Source organism: Sceloporus undulatus, chromosome 5 (assembly GCF_019175285.1).
Source record: "Sceloporus undulatus isolate JIND9_A2432 ecotype Alabama chromosome 5, SceUnd_v1.1, whole genome shotgun sequence".
NCBI classification, from domain to species: Eukaryota; Metazoa; Chordata; class Lepidosauria; order Squamata; family Phrynosomatidae; genus Sceloporus; species Sceloporus undulatus.
In genome coordinates, this window is record NC_056526.1 from 12,030,508 (window position 1) to 12,045,565 (window position 15,058).

Consider the following 15,058-nt stretch of genomic DNA (forward strand, 5'->3'; position numbering starts at 1 on the left):
GAGAAGTGAAGTGTTCTTTGACTTTTGTTAACTGGCATTTACTACAGGCCAGATCAAAATAATAATGATGATGATGATGATGATGATGATGATTTCATCATCATCTGCGAAAAGCCATAACAGTATTCAAATATAAGGTAAAAGGGTAACAGTATTCGAATATGAGGTGACATGAGTCCATCTAATCTCTTTTTGAAACATGAAGAATGTTAGCGTCTGCCCTGAAGATGATAGGATATTACATTTCTGTGAGTGTACATCACTCACTGATTTCAAGGTAGTCTTTGGCACCCCATACTTTATACTACACTTCTGAAAAGCTATGCTGCTGTTATAGTGAGATTCCATCTTCAACTCCAGTAATTGGGTTTGACTATAATTATTGTCAGGAAAGTTTTCTCCCATGTACAAGAGTGGTTATTGGGCCACATGTAGCTACGACAACAGTCACGCCTTCCTTCCATTATCGTTCAGACTATGTGACTTAAAGCTTTGAGCATAAGTGTCTGCTTCAGCTTTTTAACAAAAGACTAGTGACTTGTTTCTCTGAAAAATGGAACTGCAAGGTTTATCTGAGAAAGATATCAACCTTAGAATAAAAGCAATGTGCCATGAAATATTTCAAGTTACATTTACTTGTTCTCTTAATTAAAAATCATAGCTTTAGAAAATGTTTGGCAGTTTTTCTTTAGCGTTGTCTTGATATTTGTCATTTTGATGCTACTGAGGATTGAAGACTGGAGACTTCATGAAATTAATTTGCAAGGCATGTGAACAAGTAGCCAGAAATAAATCTGACTGCAGTGTTCGCTAAATATTCTATAGGGTAGTGCTACTCCAGTTATCTGTTCTGGGGGACAGATAAGTATTTTTTTCTGGGAGTGGCACTATATTTGTGTCCATTGGCTACAGCTGCTGCTGCTGCTTCTCCTCCTCCTCCTTTGAAACTTGTCAGGGACTGGCCTTGGTCCAGGGGCCACCACTTTGAGTAGCGTTGTTATGGGATTATGTTCAAACAAGCAAGAATAATATTGCTTAGAGGCACAGACAGTATTCTCACATGATTTATAAGAGGACCACACAGGGACAAGAAGGGTACTGCAGGTGAATGACTGGCAATGCAGATGGTGTCAGTGGGAGAGGTTTGGCTTCTGAGACCATCATTTTCACTTAGATGAAGGACTGCTGGCTGCAGATGGGATATACCTTACAAAGACCAGGAAGAACTAGATGAAGGACTAATGGCTGCAGATGGAATATACCTTATAAAGACCAGGAAGAACATATTTGGCAAAAGAACGGATAAATCTGATTACCAGCTCTTTTAAACTAAATCACTGGAGAGTTGGAGAATATATAACTATCCAAAATCCAACTAAACAGAAGGATGTGAATTCTAGAGGAGAAGCTGAGTGAGAGAATGAGATCCACAGTAAAATTACCAGTAGAATAAAAGATGAGAACAAATAGTGCTTTAGCTGTCTGTACACCAGTGCACTAAGGCGGGTTACAGACTGCGATAAGGGACGTCCTTAGGATGTCTCATTTTGAAAAAGGGGCGTCTCTTCTAGATGCCCCTACTCCTATTACAGACAGAGTCCGTAACAAATGTCGGTGGTCTTTCCACACGGCCGCCGCCATATTGATGTAGCGGATGCTGTGCGTCCGCACATCGCGCCCCGGAAGTGACGCCGCGAGTGCGTGACTAGCGCCTCGCGATGTCTTTTCCAGGGCCCAGGAAGGAGCGCGATTTCTGTGCTCCTTCCTCAGAGCGTCCGGGAGCTGCGCGGTTTGGCCGCTGCGCCTCCCGGACGCTGCAAGCGGCGGCGGCGGGAGACCGCCGCAATCCAGCAGTATGTAACATGCCAGAGTTTGGGAAACAAGATAAGCTTGAAGTCCTAGTCCAGGAAAGTAAATATGTTACAGGTGTAACAGACTTAGTGGGCTGACTCTAATCATTGGAATATAACAATTGAGAGATATAACCTGTTCAAAAAGAATCGACGGGAAAGAAAAGAAGAGGGAATAGCATTATATGTCAAAATCAAATTCACTTGTACAGTGGGTCCTTATCTTATATGGGGGATCCATTCTGGACACCCCCCCCCCCAATAAGGCAAAAAGCGCGTATGCATGAGCCCCATTGGATATAATGGGGCTTGGGCTCATCGTGCGGCCATACACGTGCGCCATTCTCCCCTTTGCTGAAAGCCGCACTGTACAGAAATACACACAACTAGGCAGTGGCAAGCATTTGAGTTAAAATAAATGAAAAATAAAAATAAAAAACAACAACATTGTGGTAAGAGTTTACTACTAGCTACCAAATGAAGGCAAGTTGGCACATAATGCTTTTCTGTAACAAATCTCAAAAATCTCCCAGAAGCAACAACTAGTAGTTATCATGGACTAGAATTATCCTTATATCTGCTGGGAGCCTAGCTGTGTCAACCATAGGCTCTCCAAATATTCCTGATGTGCCTTGGAGATAAATTCCATTTTTAAAAAGTAGAGGAAGGAACAAGGGAATCGGCAATTCTGTACTTGAACTCAAACAATAGGGAGGAATTGGCCACTGGAATCAAAGTAATTGGTACTTTAGAGGGAGCAACCATGTAATGTTAGAATTCATGATTGTAGGACAGGCCAAAAGAGAGTAGTGGGCCCTTGGTATCTGCTGTTCCAGGACCCTATCATGGATATCAAACTCCATGGATGCTCGATCCCATTATGTATAATGGTGCAGTAAAATGGTGTCCTTTATATAAAATGGCCAAATCAATGCTTGCGTTTTTGGGGGGCAAGGGAAGGGGGAGTATTTTCAAGCCATAGATGGTTGAATCTGTGAGTATGGCAGGCCTGCTGTATATTTAGTCACAAAATCAGGAAAGCTGATTCGGCAAAATCTGATGGCTAGAGATGCTAAAGGAAAAAGCTACCCAACATGAGTGGGATTTCATGAAAGAACTGCTAAAAGCACACTTACAATGCCATGGAAAAAGAAAAATGAGAAATATTTCAAAAAGCCAGTGTGACTATACAGTAAAATCAAGGAGTCTGTCTGCAAGTATCTTGAAGACAATGCAGTTATTACTTGGAGTTAGTATGGGATTGTCAAGAACAAATTTGGCAAGCTAATCTTGTATCTTTTTTAAAATTGGATCACCAATTTAGTACCGTAGATTGTAGGAATGCTGCGGATGTCATTAGCAATTTGACTAAATATGGAATAGATGGAAGGACCATCAGATGGATCCATTGTTGGTTGAAAAACCATGCTCATAGAGTTGTCATCAGTGGCTGTGCTTAAAATTGGAAGGAGGTCTCAAGTGAAATGCTGCAGAGTTCTGGCCAACACTCTTCAGTATTTTAATCAGTGATTTTGATGGTGAGATGGAGGCAATCTTTTATCAGATTTTCAGATGATACAGGTGGCTAACACATTGGAAGCAAGGAACAGAATTCAAAAGGACCTTGATAAACTAGCAAATGGGGCTGAAATTAATAAAATGAAATTCAAGGGATAAAATGCAGAAGTCTACATTTAGGCCACGAAGACCAAATGCACAGCAGTACTGTATGTGAAAAGTTATAAATTAAACATGAGCTAGCAGTATGATGTGGCACCAAAAAAGCAAGTGCTATTATAGCTTGCATTAATAGAAGTAAAGTTTCCAAGCTGAGGGAAGTAATAATGCCCTCTATATTCTGGGCCGGTCAGACTTCATTTGGAGTAGAGTGGGCCTTTGTTTTCTGCTGAAGTTTGGTTCCAGGTCTTCCCATGGATAGCAAATTCATGGCTGTTCCAGTCAAATTGAATAAAATGACATAGTGACATTGTGTCCTTTATATAAAATAGCAAAATCAAGGTTTGCTTTTTGGAATTTATATCTTTCTGGAATATTTTCAACCCGTGGTTGGCTAAATCCGTGGCAAAAGAATCCATGGATATGAAGGGCCGACTGTATTGTTTACAGTTCTGGATGCTTAATTTTAAGAAGGATGTTGACAAGTTGGAGTGAGTTCAGAGAAGGGCAACAAGGATAATATGAGGTATGGAGAACAAAACCTATCGGAGAGGTTGATGGAGCTAGGCATCTTCATTTCAGTGAAGAGAAGATTGAGGATTCACCTGATTGCACTCTTTAAATATCTCAAAGGCTGCCACAAACAGAATTTTTCAGGTTTGTTTGCTGCTGCTTCAGTGGGTAGAACTAGGTCCAGTGGTTTTAAGTTACAGGAAGATGGATTTCTGTTGAACATTAGAAACAAATTCTTGATAGTGGGTCCAATTGCCTAGAGCAGTGGTCCCAAAACTGTGCCCTTTAAGAGATTTTGGGCTTCAGCTCCCAGAAGCTTCAGCCATGTTGGCTGATATTCTGGGAGCTGAAGTTCAAAATCCCTTAAAAAGCACAGCTTGGGGATCACTGGCCTAAAGAATTGGCAAGGTCTCCTTCTCTGGATGTCTTCAAAAAGAGACTGGATAAAAAGAGACTGCTGGGAATGCTCTAGCTGGAGATCCTGCACTGAGAAGGGGTGGAGCTTGTGGTCCATAGGGCCCTTGCAACTCTATGATTCTATGAAACTCTAAATGGTTTCAAAAGCCTGCATCTTTTGTGCAGGTAAGGATGATCATGATGGTATAGAATTGTTTTGATAGGTTTCAGGAATACTGTGAAGTCTTACTGATGTGCCTTCAGAAAATAATTTGTTTTTTCATGTTATCTGGGAAAATAGAAAGCAGTTGACTACTTTTAGCATGGTTACTCTTTCTACAGGCAAAGTACCAAAACTATATTAAGAAATATGTCCGTAAACCACTTCTGTTACAACAAGGGGTGGGAATTCATTGGGTCCTCGAGATGTTGTTGAATTGTAATTCTCTGCATTCTTCACCATTGTCCGTGCTGGATGGGGTTGCTGAGAGTTGCAGTCCAACACAATCTGGAGTGGTGTATGAGTTGCAGCCTTGTGTTATATAATAAAATAGAAAGATAGGCTTGATTTTTTTTGTTTGTTTGTTTCTACTACATTAAAATTTCCTTACATATTTTAGGAGTTTTTTAAAGAGCATTTACAATAAAAAGATCCAAAAACCTTTAATTCAGTTTGAAGAAGAGAAATAAGGAGGAGAGTATTCTTTAAGCCATTCAGAATTTGAGATCTTTTAGGACCTCCTGTTGACAGCCCTGCTGCTTCAGAGAGTGGTGGGGGCTCTTTGGAGGTTTTTAAACAGAGTCTGGATGGCCATTTTTAAACCTTTTAAAAATGTTTAAAATTTCATCCTGCCATTTGAAAAGATGGAGGCTTTGATTGTGCATTTCTTCATGGCACAGGGTTGGACTGAATGGCCCTCTTTCAACTCTAGGATTCTATTATTCTATTATATATTAGAATTATGGTATAATTGACATATAGACAAATACCATGAATCTGCTTGCTCTTGTAGTTGTAACTAATAATTGTTATTACTAATGGATAGAATCAGTCATTGATGGTCCAAAATTCTAATCAGGAACAAATGATAAGCTGTGAAACAGAACAGTAAGGGGTTGGGGGTTTGGTTTTTGCATTGTATCATGCAGCAATTTATTGAGCACCATTTTAATTTTAACATTTGATGACTTAATTTTGAGTTTGGTGACTTTTTTCCCATTCTTTACTTATATGTTTTTCTTTACAGGCTTCACATTTCTTCTGGGGATTGTGGGCCCTAATTCAAGCCAAATACTCCACCATTGACTTTGATTTTCTAGGGTAAGAAACTGCCAACACAACCTTGTATGTCTTATGCAGAAATATGTCCCACATGATTTCACTGGGCCTTTGTCCAGGGAACATGTGTATATTGCTGTGTCTTGTATTCTGATTTCAAATGATACTTCTGTGAATAGTTTCTGAAGCACAGGTTTTTGGTAAAGTTTGAGATATGGGTTCTTAACTCTGAATAATCCATAACCATTTGCTCCTGAAAAATACTTTTTCTATGGATACAAATATTTTCCAGATCCTTGAAGTGCTTAAGATAATTCAAATAAACATTGTCATTTATCCACCTGATTGTTTAAAGTGAAAATTTCCTGTTATCTTAACATTTGCTCTATTCACCCTATATGTGTATAATGTGTCCCTCACCAGTCTGAACTTAGAAAATAAATTCATCAGTTCAAGGACCTGATTTCTCTAATCAGTAGAGTACTTTACATCATATTGATACATAATTAAGAATTTGGAATGAGCATAATGTAGTGATTTGAACATTGGACAAGGATGATGAGAAACCAGAGTTAGAATCCCTGCTGAGACTTGGAAACCCCACTGGGAGACCTTTGTCAAGTCATACCCTCTTAACCTTAGAGGAAGGCAATGGCAAACTTCTTCTGAATGAGTCTTGCCAAGAAACTGCTATGAGTCACTGTAAGTCAAAGTTAACCTGACGTTAACATAATGACAACAACAACAAAAATAATTTGGTAAACAAATGCTGTTTTTAATACTTTCTTTTAGCTCCTTGGTAGGGAATCACAGTACAATCAGGGTAACTTTTAAAAATGTTTAAAATTTCATCCTGCCAGTTGAAAAGATGGAGGCGAATTTTAAAGATGGAGGCCTTTAGTATCCTCTGGGATTTGGTTCCAAGAACTGTGAATTTCCAGATCTGTGGAAGCTCAAGACCCATTACATACAGTGGGGTAGTTAATTGGTGCCTTTTATATGAAATGGCAAAAATCAAAGTTTGCTTCTTGGAATTTTTTTTGGGGGGGTGGTATTTTCAAGCCATGGATGTGGAGGGCCTGACTGTACATTACTGTGAAAGAACAATCGTGCTCACTGTGTTTAGTTTAGTTGACTGGATGAAATATCTTTGGAAATAAAAACTTGAATACATCAACTCATAATAGGCACATCTTTTATTTTGGCATGAAAACCCTTTATCCCTGCCTTCACACCACAATAAAATTGCCCAAATGTTCTCAAATATGCAAGGTACTGAAGAACCACTAGATGGCAGGAAAAAGCTAATGTTAACTGCACAAAGTTTATATATGAAAATATCCTTTTGAATTGTGCCATAGAAGCAATAGTACTTGATTTAACATCTTTCAATTCTTCCAACAGGTATGCAATTGTTCGCTTCAGTCAGTACTTCAAAATGAAGAATGAAGTCATGACATTAAAACTTCCTGAGTAACACCTGGGAACATCATTACCTACATCGGAATAAGATTCCCTACAGTTTTTTGTCCTGAGTACAGATCATGGAAAAAAGCTAAACATTTGTTAGTTTGTAATGTTCCTATGGTGGTTTTTGCTTTTTATTGCCTCTAAACATCACTCTTTTAATGTGAAACCTGAAACAAAGATCTTACTGATGTAGAAGGAATAGAAACATTAGATTTATAAAACAGAGAGCAAATTTAATCCTCTCTCTTGTAATTTTTAACGTGATATGTGAATTATTTATTAGGAATTTTAACATTCCATTGCTGCTTTTCATCAGTTCTCTTAGGGGAGTAGGTCCAGACTGTAATACTTTAAGATTTTTACATCATAAGTTACATTTGGATAATATAAATTTGTTTAACTGCAAACTGTACACTGTACAAAATGTATCTGTGAACAGGAGCAGTTTGCACTGAAGTAGAAGTCACTGATACTGTCAACAAAGCTAGGACAAAGTAATATTCAAACTGTTACTTCTCTAATCTCTTGTTTAATTGCCAAGGGTAGTAGCTGGATGTCCTTCTTGTGTAACATAAAGATAAATTTTTTTGCATAAGTCTGCTCACATATTAAGGAGAACTTACCACCAATTACTGTCCTCAGAGTTCAGATTTGTAGGAGAAATTTTCTAACTTCAAACATAAGCTTTAAATGACCACTTTTCCAGAGTGTCATATAATTTCCTCCCTTAAGGAATGTTCAGAATCTCTTTCAACATACTGATATATAGTGTAGGGATAGACATGTTTGTAAGATGCTTGGTAGAAGCCAACAAGGACAAGCTGCTGAGCAATTCTGGGAACAAAACCTACCATTGCAATTCATAATTTGTTCATTCTTTTTTATCTTTTATTTTTTTCTTGGCTTAATGTTCTTGTCTTCAGTCTTTAGATCTGTTAGTTCCTAGATTGCGTGTTTCTTTGCCAAATGATGGCAAACTCATGGCTAGCCCGGGTCATTCTTGGAATGGATGGTGTTTGAAGAGTGAGAACTTGATCATGAATACTTTTTTTTCAAAAGCTATCCTACCAAGAACAGTTAGAAATTAAAAAATGTGAAATGAAACACAAACGTTTACTTAGCTTGTGTGTGTGTGTGTGTGTGTGTGTACCCTGAGTGTGCACGTGTGCATGTTTAAGAATGGGGAAAGGCTTTAAACTTTGGAAGTAACTACATCAAGTTGAATAGTCACACAGTCAACTCTGTTAGTCTGAAATTTCACTTTGGTCACTTAAGTGCCCATATGTACAAAGTCTGTGATCATACACAGTATGTGTAAACCCAAATATACCTTAAGTAGATCTATTATGGGGAGCCTGTTGCACAGATTCAGTAATATTTATTCAGAATTATTTTATAGAACTCTGTAAAATAAACATCTCCAAAATTAAAAATAAAACCTGGCTTGTTTAGTGATATATGCAGCAATTAATATGAATGGAAATTTCACCCCAAAGAGCATCACATGGTCTTCTGTGTATTTACAGAAACAGAACCATGATTTTATATATATCTTGAGGTGTATTATTTCTAAAGCTACAATCTCCAAATTCTCCTTGCACAGGAGAAGTTCCATTAGGTATCGAAACTAATTGGTAGAAAGTAGGCTGAAAATCTAGTTACTCCTAAAATGTTAATACTATTGGACTATGGTAACTATACTTTAAAGAAGCATTTTTAGCACTTACCACTACACTTGCTTAAATCGGGCAATTTCTTGTGATGTTCACTGTGGAATTAACTAGTTAGAGGAAAGATATAATTTATCAGGTCAAGTGTGTTTCTAGAGCTGTAGAAAATCAAAACAGAATAAATATTCTTTCCAGATAACAAATTTTCTTTATAGAAATAGGATTATTTCCTGTATTTTAGCACAGTCTTTAATGACATATTATGAAATTATTAATTCACTGAAACAATTGAGTGTTAAATGAATTTAGGGAACTAGGTTATTAAAAGCCTTGATTTTTCAAAGCTTAAAATTGCTTTCTTAAAAAACACAGAATCAGGTACCCTTTATCATGTTACTCTTTGCAAAATGCATGTTTCACACAAAATCTTCCATGTTGAAATACTGGGACTAGTTCTTTCAATTCAGCAAGCTTCAAGAACTACTTGCTAATGGCCATTCATTTTGCTGATGGGAGAAAGAGGAAGCCAGGCAGTTGCTTTTGTCATGAAGTTCAAGACTTTTTAAATACTTTTGGTAAGCTCAAACGGACTTTAAAGGCCAGAAAGCAACTCCTGTAAAGACCAGACTTTATAAAGACCAGAAAGCAACTCCTGAGCCTCTTCAGTGAAGGACATTTAATTTAGTCTCCTAATGCCATTGCAAGGATGTCAACCTTGTATTGCTGTGTTTGCCAAATTTACTGTGGTATATTCTGCATATTCCAAAGCAGAAGTAATTGAACATACATGAACACATCTAAAGACTAGTGCTTGTTAGCTTAATTTAGAGAATTACAAGATGTTCCTTGGTTCTTTAGAAGACTTTGTTGTTTCTATCAGTTGAAACTTAGCTTGTCCCCATTTTATAGTGAGTTCTTGCCATTTTTCTATCTCATTCACATTTTTCAGGTACTTGAATTTTTGTTTTTCTGAAGCTCTAGAAACAATCTTATATAATTGTGGCTGTGACTTGCCAACAATCTGTTCTGTTGCCTTTACTTTTAAGCTAAAGATTTTGAATGCCATCACCAGTGACACTGTAGCAGAATACTGAAAATATAGGCAGGGTTATTAGCAATGGCATTCAACCTGCGTAACATCAGCCTACAGACCATAGCGGCCTAGTAGCTTTTGTAAAGCAGAAGTGTGTGAAGTTTTCACCCAGCAATTAGACCAGGTTAATCATTATACCTGATTGATCCAGATATTAAAAGCTTCCTAGGAAATGGTGTTGGATTAAAAATGGGGAGGAAGAATTATTTTGAACTCTGGCCTGGGGTTCTCAATGTGAATTTTGTGGAAGGCTTAGCTTAACTGATTTATGGTAACCGGTCTGACTGTGTATATACAATACTGTAAATAACCATTTGTAAATTAGTGTGAATTGTATGGTACCTTGCATTTATGAACTTACGTATTTCATTGTACTCTCCTTTTGTAGAAATGTTGATGTAAAAAAAAAGAAATCCAGTTCTTGACATATGCTGACCTTTCATTGTTAAATTGACCACACTCAAGGGGTAGCCGTTGAGGAACAATAGGATATAGTACCTGGAAGTAAACATTCATAATGCAGCTTTTTTACTGTGCCTATAGTGTCTGCTCTAAAATTCACAAACTTACTTCAGAGGAAGTAATCAGTCTGGAAGCAAGTAAGTTAATGAAAATGGCCACTATTCCAGTAAGCAGCAGATGGGGCAATTCAAAGAAAAACTACTTGTCTTGTTTGAAAATAAATGATAAATTTCTGCTCTGAGGCCAGCTGAGGTGTGTCGATGCAGGGATAGGTGGATGGTTTTGCTGAAGAATTTGTTCACATTCCTTTCCTAACAAAATAAACTCCTGCAAAGTAAAGCTGATCAAAGTTTTTCAGCAGGCAGGTTAATTCAAGAAGAAGTTACTGGTTTATGTTCCTGTGGCATGTACTTGCAAAAAAGATACAGTCAGAGACTAGAAGTAAATGAAAAAAAAAATCTGTTTATAAGATTTCCAGTTTTTTTATTTAGCCGTGGTAACTACAGCTATTCATAACATACCTGGTTTTGTGCCTGTTGTTGCACATTGGCTTTTTGGGTGGGTGTGTGGATGGGAAGTCTTGGGTAACTCGCAGATGTTGCTGAAGTTTTAATGTATGCATTTGGGGCTACCTTATGTGTCAGCCACAGCAAAATTTATAGAATCACACATTTCAGAACTGGAGAAGTAATATTGCATTTCAGTGAACCTGACTTTTTAACACTCATTTAGTGGCACATGATTGTTTTCCCCTCCCTCAGCCCCCAATTTGGCCTGAGCAGTTACTTTTTAGTCCCGCTCTTCCACATAGCTGTGGCTTCCATAATTCAGCTACAAGCACTTCTGCTTCATTTTAGTTTGACTCCCCACTTTTTGATACTTTTCCCAGTGTACGAATTATGAATAAATAATTTCCTTGTTCATATGGAACATAGATATTAACTAACTTTAGACTTTGAATTCAGGAGAAAGACTCTTAAAAGGTGGTAGGAAAAGTTAATAATGGATATTGATGAAATTATATGTTAATACAGCAATGAATTAAAATATTCTTTACCTAATGTAATGTGGTTATCAACAAGTAATATTGCTAGTGCATTACCTTCCTCATTTCCCCAAAGACACAGCAGGCCTTCACCGATACTGACTGTTGAATCCAAACAAATCTTTACTTTTTGTTAGAAGATCTATAAATATTTGCATAGAGTTAGGATTGAAAAAGCAAAGGTCTGAGCACTTCCATTAAAATCTTAACATTTTGACAACATCTTAGAATATGGAACTTAGGGGCTGTACAGACAGCCTGTTTGAGCCTGCTTGGGGCTGGCTTGGCATGGCGTTTAGACATGCTGCGCACCCAAGCAGGATTGAAGCCAGACCAGCCAGTTTCTCTCCCACTTGAGGGTGTCACACTTACACACCACTTTCCCCATAGTTGGCTTTTCAAAGGGAAAAACTGGCCCTATTGGGGGAGGGACAGCTTTTTTCAGCCCTAAAAAGGAGCAGATCTTTATCCATTCCTTTTTGGGGTGGATTCTGGCTGGATTAGGGCCAGGCACCTGTTTGCCCCAGCCCCGGTCCAGCCTAAAAGGAGAGGCTCTAAGCTGTCCCTTTTGGGCTGTCTGTATCACGCCTTAAGTTCAAATCTCTGAATAGAAAGTTCTTAATTTGAGATGTGGCTCTCCACTTGGATAAAGCCTGTACAGTGCGCCTGCATTATACATGGGTGCGTTTTACACAGCTTCCAGCATATGCTGGAAGCCATGCCAGAAGGAAGGGAGCCGCACGCCAGAAGAAAACAATGGCATGCGCTCCCGCACCGTGTGTGCCGCCCCCGCACTGCTGCTGGCACAAACCCCATTCATTTTAATGGGTCTTGAGCATCCACATTTTTCCCCTTACGGGGGGGGGGGGGGGCTGGAACAGATCCCCCACGTAAGGAAAAGGACGACTGTACAAGATATGAAGATGACTAATGAACACTTAAGATGGGTTGTAGCATATTGTAACTAGAATTGCTGTGGAAATGATAAAGGCCTGAATCCTGTTAGTCCCAATTAGAGTTCACTGATTAAATAAATGCGATTTGTTTTTGTGTTAACTCACATTTCAATAGGCGATTCCACAGGCTTACTCTAGGTGGGAATAGTACAAGCCAAGCCAAATAGTGTTATAGGCAATCCATAGACTACATGGGGACATTCTCTTGAAGACAAGACAAAATGCTGTCAAGAGTAACATCAGTGGGAAAATGAGAGTCCGTTGTAGACATCTTTTTCAAGGTACGCTGAAGGCACTGCCTGGAGCCCGTTAATTTCTGCAGAGTATAACAGGTCAGTGCTTTCTGAAAGGACCTTTGTATGCAGTTGTCCACTTTCAAATATAGACCATAATTGTGTAAGGCTGCTTTTTATTTCTTGCAAATAGTCTCAGCACTGAAGATATTCTGGTACCTCAGATAATTTAGCAGTTAGCAGTTTACTGATTTCATCTTTAGGCCTACTGTTAATATTCCTCTGAAAACAGTGCACACCTATAACTTTTTGTCATCTCATTACATTTTTAAACCTATGTCTGTTGAGTCCAATCTTGTCCTGTGAAAGGTTTGCCTGTCTGAAGAAAGGAAAAGGTAACCTCATCTATGTGTTATGAATGGAATTAAATTGTGCATTCTGTTCATTGGCTTCTACTGGAGTGAAATGTGTTATTATTTTCTTTTTGAGCTAAGCATTGTTGAAGCTATGTAACAAGGCCTTTTACCATTGATTTCAATGAAGGAATGTATCTTGAAAAGAGATTTATATTATGTAAATATTTCAAAATTGGTTGTAACAATAAAGCTGGTTTCTAACTGTACTAGTGGCCTATATTTATTTAATGATTTTGTTTGATGCCTTTCCATGCAAACAGTGGTAAGTTTTTTTGCTGATACAAGTTTCTCAGAAATAGCCACTGTCACTTGATAAAATCTTTCAAGGTTAGTATTTCATTTCTGAAGTATATTGATAATTACATACTTATCCCATCGGTTATCTGAAGATCTCAGAACAATAAAATCAACTTGCTACAATAATTAAAAAAGCTTAAAAGATTAATAATATATTAAATATTTTCAGTTTAAAACCAGACAATTTAAAAATGGTTAAAATTGTTTTGAATATATAAAACATGTCCAGCCTGGATTAAATTAGTTTCACTTGAAGGCTTTAATAAAAAGCCAGATTTTAATTTGACACTGAAATGATTCTAAAGTTGCTGCTAATCTGGCCTTCAGAAGGAGCGGATTCCACAAGTGAGGTGCCATTGTAGAAAAGGCCCAACACTGTTCTGCTGCAATATATTTCCCCTACTGATGGGACATAGAGGAGGGCCTATCAAAGTGATCTCAGTTCTTGAGCAGGCATTTAAAGTATCAAGATCCCAAGCCATTTACAGCTTTAAATGTTGCCAGCACCGTAAATTCAGAACAGAGATGCATTGGCATTCAGTGCAATTCCTTCAGAACACATGTATGATATCTAAAAGGAATCTCAGCAGTCTAGTTGTTATGCTTTGCACTAGCTGCAGTTTCTGAGTTGTCTTCAAGGGCAGACCCTTGCAGTAGTCTAATTGGGGCTACTGTGGCTGAGTTACCCCTGTGCAGCTCCTCTAGCCGCAAAGATGGATCTAGATGTACCCCCAGTCTATGCGCCTGCTCTTACAGGGAATGTGCAACCCCATCCAGGGAAGGTAACTTACCCAATTCCCAGATTTGAGAACCATCCATCCACAGAGCCTCCATCTCATGAGGATTCGCTTCAGTTTATTCACCCTTATCTAGCCCATTACAGCATCCAGGCACTGCTCCAGCACCTCAATAGCCCCAGCAGACTGATTACAAGAAGTAGAGCTGAGTATCAGCATACCAATAGCATCTAACCCCCAAACTCCTAATGACCTCAGCAGGCTAATAGATGTTTAACAGCATGGGAGACAAGATGGGCGCCTCACAGCACAATGGCCATGGGGCAGACAGGAGTCCCTCAGTGCGACTTTCTGGATCAAACCTTGCAGATAGCAGAACCACTGTAAAACAATACCTCCTAATCCCATCTGCAGGAGCCTGTCTAATAAAATACCAAGCAACTGAGAGATCCAGGAGGATTAACATGGTAGCACTCCCCCGGCTTTCTCCAGGAGTGGTTCAAGAGAAGGTTAAGAGGTGATATGATAGCCCTGTTTAAATATTTGAAGGGATTTCATACTGCAGATGGAGCAAGTTTGTTTTCTGCAGCTCCAGAGAATAGGACCTGGGGCAATGGATTCAAACTACAGGAAAAGAGATTCCACCTAAACATTAGGAAGAACTTCCTGACACAAGAGCTATTCAGCAGTGGAATACACTTGCCTTGGAGGGTGGTAGAGTCTCCTTTGGAGGTTTTTAAAGAGAGGTTGGACCGTTTTCTGTCAGGGGTGCTTTGATTGTGTCTTTCTGCATGGCAAGAGGTTGGAATGAATGACCCCTGAGGTCTCTTCCAACTCTGATTCTAGATCAGCCAAGATGGTCTTGGTACTGTACCCTGCGTGAAATAACTTACTCAAATGGGTCTAGTTCTTGGTCTCTGACTCGCACAAAATGGAGTTATCTGCAACTGCACAGTACTTGTTT

General features: G+C 38.7%; 1 protein-coding gene across 2 annotated transcripts in view; it reads left to right on the plus strand.

Annotated features, from left to right (window-relative positions):
* ETNK1 (ethanolamine kinase 1) overlaps positions 1–13,266 on the plus strand; it is a 41,099-nt gene extending 27,833 nt beyond the window's left edge. For both annotated transcript variants that reach the window (XM_042469595.1, XM_042469594.1), the window contains 2 exons: positions 5,684–5,757; positions 7,120–13,266. In XM_042469595.1, the coding sequence (XP_042325529.1) occupies positions 5,684–5,757; positions 7,120–7,192 (147 nt within the window). In that variant the 3' untranslated portion in view covers positions 7,193–13,266. The remainder of the gene's footprint in view (positions 1–5,683; positions 5,758–7,119) is intronic.
* Positions 13,267–15,058: the final 1,792 nt, after the last annotated feature.